This window comes from Colobus angolensis, unplaced genomic scaffold (assembly GCF_000951035.1).
Source record: "Colobus angolensis palliatus isolate OR3802 unplaced genomic scaffold, Cang.pa_1.0 Scaffold267, whole genome shotgun sequence".
In the NCBI taxonomy this organism is placed as follows: domain Eukaryota; kingdom Metazoa; phylum Chordata; class Mammalia; order Primates; family Cercopithecidae; genus Colobus; species Colobus angolensis.
This window is the reverse complement of record NW_012115899.1, coordinates 845,988-852,544: the sequence shown is the minus strand read 5'-3', so window position 1 is coordinate 852,544 and position 6,557 is coordinate 845,988. Positions and strand designations below refer to the sequence as shown.

At 53.7% G+C, this 6,557-nt stretch overlaps 2 protein-coding genes across 4 annotated transcripts in view; one reads left to right on the top strand and one right to left on the bottom strand.

Annotated features, from left to right (window-relative positions):
• Positions 1 to 194, bottom strand: part of SHPK (sedoheptulokinase) — a 31,972-nt gene extending 31,778 nt beyond the window's left edge. The window contains exon 1 of the mRNA XM_011947479.1: positions 1 to 194. Coding sequence (XP_011802869.1) covers positions 1 to 139 — 139 coding nt within the window. The 5' untranslated portion in view covers positions 140 to 194.
• Positions 195 to 421: 227 nt separating this feature from the next.
• CTNS (cystinosin, lysosomal cystine transporter) overlaps positions 422 to 6,557 on the top strand; it is a 37,562-nt gene continuing 31,426 nt past the window's right edge. For 2 of the 3 annotated variants that reach the window (XM_011947478.1, XM_011947476.1), the window contains exons 1-3: positions 422 to 775; positions 1,050 to 1,262; positions 4,156 to 4,235. In XM_011947478.1, coding sequence (XP_011802868.1) covers positions 4,231 to 4,235 — 5 coding nt within the window. In that variant the 5' untranslated portion in view covers positions 422 to 775; positions 1,050 to 1,262; positions 4,156 to 4,230. The remainder of the gene's footprint in view (positions 776 to 1,049; positions 1,263 to 4,155; positions 4,236 to 6,557) is intronic. The other variant, XM_011947477.1, reaches the window with a different exon arrangement.

Below are 6,557 nucleotides of genomic sequence, written 5' to 3'. Positions count from 1 at the left end.
CCGCCTCTGCCCGCGCAGCGCGGGCACAACTCGCCAGCACCGCGAACCCGGATGGTTCGTCGGGCGCGGCCCTCAGCAGAGCTGCCTTCACAGATGTGGTGCCCAGGTCAATGCCGAGGGTGATCGGCGGCGCAGCCATTATCTCCCCGACCCGCACAGCTCCGGTCTGCAGCCAGCGGTCCCACAGGTCCGCGGCTTTCACTCGGGAGTTGCCTGCCAATCTTTCAGCCCACATGGAGGTTTCTCGTCTTCCCATTGGCCGGGAAAGGCGAGCCAATCTTTCAGCTACATGGAGGTTCCTCGTCTTCCCATTGGCCGGGCTAGGTGGGTTTCCACGCAACCCTCGCGGCGGGTCCCAACTATAGGCGGAGAGTCGACAGAAGGCGGGACCTAAAGGGGGCCCCGCCCCGCAGGACTCTGGTTTCAGCCCATTGGAGGGCTGTCTGAGCACCGCTAACCAGCCGGGAAACGCTGGCGGCTCCAAGAGCTTCTGTGTCACTGGCAGCGGCCTCATCCTCCCTCACGCCGAAGCCCCCATCCCTGCGCCCCGACCCGACCCAGCTGCGCTTTCTCCGGCCAAGACGCGTGGAAACTACAACTCCCAGAGCGCACCTCGCTGAGATCGGACCCCACGAGTCAGGTGGCAGAGGTCAGGTGACAGCGGACCCGCCTCTCCCAAAGTCTAGCCGGGCCGGGGAACACGGTGCATTCCAGACCGGCACCTGGCGAGGCTCCTGCGTCCCCTGAGGGCGGTTCCCCGAGCTGGGGGGCTCAGGTGAGAGCGGACGCAGCCTCCCGTTTCCCAGGCGGGCCCCTTGAGGGACAGCAGGTCAGCGGGGCAGCCTACCGGGGGGTCCAGCGCCCTCAGCCGCGCCGGGCTCCTTTCCCCGCCACCAGTGCTGGCCTCGCGACACCGGACAACCCCGGGGTGGAAGGGCCCGAGCGCTGGTCAGCGGAGCCAGGGACAGTGGGCTGCCGGGGTAGGTGCCGTTCCCAGCCCGTTCCCTTCTGCTCAGTTGCCGCCTGGGTCTGGGTTGGGGAATTTGCAGATTGCTTTGGAGACGGTGAGAGGACCTTTGCGAGGGCGCCGGTTGACGTGCAGAGTGCGGGGCTCCGGGGGACTGAGCAGCACGAGACCCCACCCTCCCCTCCGGGTTTTCACTCAGGGCGAAGGGAGGACTCCTGAGCCCTGGCTCTTCCAGTAACATTGAGGAGGATAACCGTGCTTTGTGAGAGCTCGCTACGCGCCCTAAGCAGCAGAGGTAACCACTTCATATCCTTGTTTCTCAACCTCCTTATTCCTACCCACCCCTCTCCCATAAAATTTAATACCACTAGTACACTGGGTATTTGTTTTTCGTGACCACAAACCATTGTAATAGCTAGATTTTTTTTTCACCACCACCTTCCCCACCACCCCAAGCTTTTTTTTTTTTTTTTTTTTTTTTTTTTTTTTTTGTGTCTCTAGCCTTTGTCGCCCTGGGCTGGAGTGTGGTGGCTCCATGTCAGCTCCCTGCAACCTCCGCCTTCCGGGTTCAAGTGATTCTCCTACCTCAGCCTCCCAAGTAGCTAGGACTACAGGCCCGAGCCACCACACCCAGCTAATTTTTGTATTTTTAGTAGAGACGGGGATTCACCATGTTGGCCAGGCTAGTCTTGAACTCCGGACCTCAGGTGATCTGCCCACCTCGGCCTCCCAAAGTGCTGGGATGACAGGCGTGAGCCACCACGCCCGGCCTACTCCCAGCCAATTTTAGTCCCACTTGACAATGCATGCTTTACATCTCCTCATTTAAGTCCTATGAGGTAGTTACCACCGTCCCTGTTTAGCACCACATGGTTACATAAGTTATAAACGCGAACCCAGGTTCAAACTTGTCTCCAGTGTACGCAGCCCTTACCACTATTTGTACACCCTCTCCAAAAGCAGGAGACCCAGGGAGTTCCAGGTCGTAGAACGAGGACAGGACTAACTCATACCTGGCAGAGAGGAGCTGCCACAGGAGACCCATAGCCCCAGGTTGCTCCTGGGAAGGGACTGAATGGGTGAAACATGTGACACCTGAATGAGGCCTGGACAATTGTTAGAACTTACATAGGAAGGGCACACCAGACAGAGCCCATTGTCAGGAGATACTTCATTTCTATCTTGTAGCTTTCACAAGCCACCAGTTTTATGTAATTATCAATCTAGATTTTTGTTTGTTTTTGAGATGGAGTTTCACTCTTATCACCCAGGCTGGAGTGTAATGGTGCAACCTCGGCTCACTACAACCTCCGTCTCCCGGGTTTAAGCGATTCTCCTGCCTCAGCCTCCCAAGTAGCTGGGACTACAGGCACATGCCACCATGCCCAGCTAATTTTTGGATTTTTAGTAGAGACGTGGTTTTGCCATGTTGGCCAGGCTGGTCTCGAACTCCTGACCTCAAGTGATTCAACTGCCTCTGCCTTCCGAAATGCTAGGATTATAGGCACGAGCCACTGCGCTCAGCCTAATCTGATGTTTTTTAACATTTTAATTGACTTACCTCTCAATGTCATTTTGTCTCTGCTGGCATCGTTCCTCCAGGTGTCTCAGCCTTTGAGGCATGGGGATATTTGCTGACCCAGTCTGTGAGTTTGAGAAGCTGGTTAGGCCTGATTCTGCATCTAATTTCTGGAGAAAAACCAGACTGTGCCCAGGGCAACAAACTGAATCCCGAACTTGAGGTCACAGGGCAGGTATGAGGAGCGGAGAGCAGCAAGAGTGAGAGGGAGGCCTGTGGTCATTCCATACACACAGGAGGGCAGTTCCTCCAAGGTCAGAGCACAGGAATCCAGCGCCAAGGGCAAGTCCCCCAGGGGAGGCCAGAGCGTGGGTGGGCTGTCATTCCTGGCCAGTGGGAAGGGTCTCAGATGAGGCAGAGCTGCAGCAGCCGAAGAGAGAACCCTGGAGGAGACAGGGGCCAACAGAGGTCAGACAGCTGGAGCAGCCAGGGAGACTTCTTGAGGAGTATGTAAGGGAGTTGTCAGGAGATGCTGGAGGCCTTGAGAAACTGAAATCAGAGTAGGAGCAGGGATCTCTCCATACAGACCTTACCCAGAGCTCGCCACAGTTTGCAGGAGCCCCAGGAGGCTGTCAGCGTGGGAGGACCTGAGCACTGTGTACTGAGGCAGCGTAGAGACCAAGCTACAGAAATCCATGCCCGCCTGCTTGCTCTTAACCCACGGTTCACCTGCTGTGTGTTGGGGTTACAGGAATGCAGCTCCCCATCGTCCACGCTAAACCAAGGAGTTGCTCTGGGGCTCATCCCTCCCCGAGTCCTCCTTGTGAATGACCCCAGCCAGTCCTGAAATAGTGACACTTGTCAAATAAAGTCTTGACGGGCACGGTGGCTCACACCTGTAACCCCAGCACTTTGGGAGGCTGAGGCGGGCAGATCACTTGAGGTCAGGAGTTCGAGACCAGCCTGGCCAACGTGGCGAAACCCCATCTCTACTAAAAATACAAAAGTTAGCTGGGCATGGTGGCGGGCACCTGTAATCCCAGCTACCCAGAAGGCTGAGGCAGGAGAATTGCTTGAACCCAGCAGGGGAGGTTTCAGTGAACTGAGTTCACAGCACTGCACTCCAGCCTGGGCAACAGAGCAAGACTCTGTCTCAAAAAAAAAAAAAAAATTTTAATATGTGTATTAAAAAAAAATTTTTTTTTAAGTCTTAAGGGTCAGTTGGTGTCATCAACCCTTAGACTCTTATCCCAGGACAGGAAAGGAAACTAATTTCCTTGAGGTTTGTAGGTTCACAATGTCAAATATCTGACCACAGTTTTAACAACTTCTGGAGAAAAAGAATCTCAGGCCAGTAAAATTGCATCCTTTCTGCTAATGAAGTTTTTGCTAAAAGCAGTTGAGGAGGGAAAAATTCTGGTCTTTGTTCACTTCCACAGGGGGTACTTTACAGAACTCATTTGGCTCCCCGAGCCCGTTTCCCCATGTATCAAAGAAAGATAAGTCCTCTCTGGGTGGCCCTCTTGAGGCTGTGATGCAAAGCCCTGAGGTCAGAGCTGCCAAGTGGGAGTCCTTTATGAGCCATCCATGCTCCGGAGGGCAGATCGTCTACAGGGAGCTGAGCTGATTCGACATTCACCTGAACTTCTCTCGCTATTTTTCTTCCTAGTTCTGAGAAATCGGGAAACATGATAAGGAATTGGCTGGCTATTTTTATCCTTTTTCCCCTGAAGCTCGTAGAGAAATGTGGTAAGTTTAGAAATGACATGTCAGCTTTGTAAAGAGGGAAATGGTGGCTAGAGGAAGTAGTCATCTGATATGTTTCTTGCCAAGGGTTTAGTACCAGTCAGACCATGTGTCTCTGTTTGCCCCTCAGCCATGTGACCCCTGGGGTGGTGGAGTGGACCCAGGTCTGGGATCCAGGTGTTTGGCAAAGAGCCAGATAGTTCCACAAATAATTGGCCTTCTGCCCTGGTATCTCTGTACCCTTTCCTGTATCAGCAAAGGGAACAGTTGGTTCTTAAAGTCAGACTATGCAGCTGATTCTCAAAGTCAAACTGTAGAGCCCCAACAACCTGGGATAATATCTTAAAGACTGGCTCAGGCTGGAGCAGTGGCTCTTCACACCTATAATCCCAGAGCTTTGGGTGGCCAAAGCAGGAAGATCTGCTGAGGCCAGGAGTTTGAGACCAACCTGGGCAACGTAGTGAAACCCCATCTCTATTAAAAAATAATTTTTAAAACTTAGCTGTGTGCAGTGGCTCGTGCCTATAGTCCTAGCTACTTGGGAAGCTGAGGCAGGAAGATCACCTGAGCCCAGGAGGTCAAGGCTACAATGAGTTATGATCACACCACTTCACTCCAGCCTGGGAAACAGAGTGAGACCCTGACTTCAAAAAAAAAAGAAGGCCGCGTGCAGTGGCTCATACCTGTAATCCCAGCACTTTGGGAGACCAAGGCGGGCGGATCACAAGGTCAGTAGATTGAGACCATGCTGGCCAACATGGTGAAACCCCATCTCTACTTAAAAAAAAAAAAAATACAAAAATTAGCTGGGCATGATGGCGGGTGCCTGTAGTCCCAGCTACTCAGGAAGCCGAGGCAGGAGAATTACTTGAACCCAGAAGCCAGAGGTTGCAGTGAGCTAAGACTGCGCCACTACACTGCAGCCTGGCGACAGAGCAAGACTCTGTCCCACCCCTGAAAAAAAAGAATAATGGCTTATGCCTCTGCCTGTGGACCTCACAGAGAGAGTCCTGGGTCCTGGGAAATAGCGGGAAAGCAGAAGAGGTGGCCACCCTGCTGTACCTGGTTCTGCCAGGCACAGATCATCTGAGGAGTCTGCCCAGCATCCCCTTGTAAGATGAGAAAACCTGTCCCTTAGAGAGGGGCTGAGGAACAAGGTGCCACAGCCCCGCAGGGCTAGGGGTCACTTGGAACACAGGCTGGGATGGAGTTTACACGTCCTTGTAGGAGGACTGACCTTCAGCGCAGGCCTCTTTGAGACCCGTGCCATTCTAGCGATTCTCCTACTGCCCAAAACATCTCTGGAATTCCTTCCATAAAGAGCCGTGTTTAGCACTTCCAGGATGCCGGGCCCATGCATTTCATCCTCAGCTTGCCTGTTGGGTCAAATACAAAAATCAGATACTTTTTTTTGTTTGTTTTTTGTTTTGAGACAGAGTCTCACTCTGTCGCTGGGGCTGGGGTGCACTGGCACCATCTCAGCCCACCGCAACCTCCACCTCCCGGGTTCAAGCAATTCTCCTGCCTCAGCCTCCCGAGTAGCTGGGATTACAGGCGCCCGCAACTACGCCCAGCTATTTTTTTGTATTTTTAGTAGACACGGGGTTTCACCATGTTGGCCAGGCTGGTTTCGAGCTCCTGACCTCGTGGTTCACCTGCCTTGGCTTCCCAAAGTGCTAGGATTACAGGCGTGAGCCGCCGTGCCTGGCCCAGATACATCTTAAATTCCCATTTCAAGTGAACCTTGACAAACCACACAAATCCTGCAGAGGTCTCCCCAGAGCCTAGCACCACTGCAGTTATCTGGCCTCTTGCATCTCAGAGGAAACAGTGGTCACGTGATCATCTCTTCCAGGTTTGTTAAACAATCAGCCATGTTTGTTTGTAGCCACACCTTGTGGATAAGCAATTTCCGGGAAAGGCGGGTCTTTCAGACCCTGGAGCCTGGTGTTTTGGAACCGCTTCCCCGCCCTCCAGGATCAGACTTTGTGAGACTGAGGCTGCAGAGTGTGTGTGCACGCGTGAGTACGTGTGGCCCGGCGTGTGCATGTGCCCGGGCGTGTGTTTGTGCACGCGCGTGTGTGTGTGCCCAGGTGTGTGTGTGCGTGCGCATGTGTGGCCAGGCGTGTGTGTGTGCGCGCGCGCGCGCGAGTACGTGTGCCCAGGCGTGTGCATGTGCCCGGGCGTGTGTGCGCTCGCGTGTCCAGCTGTTCACACATACACTTTAAAGCCCCATTAGGAAAGCTAATACGCTCCCCTAAGAGAAAAACAGAAAATCCAGCTACCACCACTCCAGTTACCCAGAGGGGAAATAGGCCCAGAGAA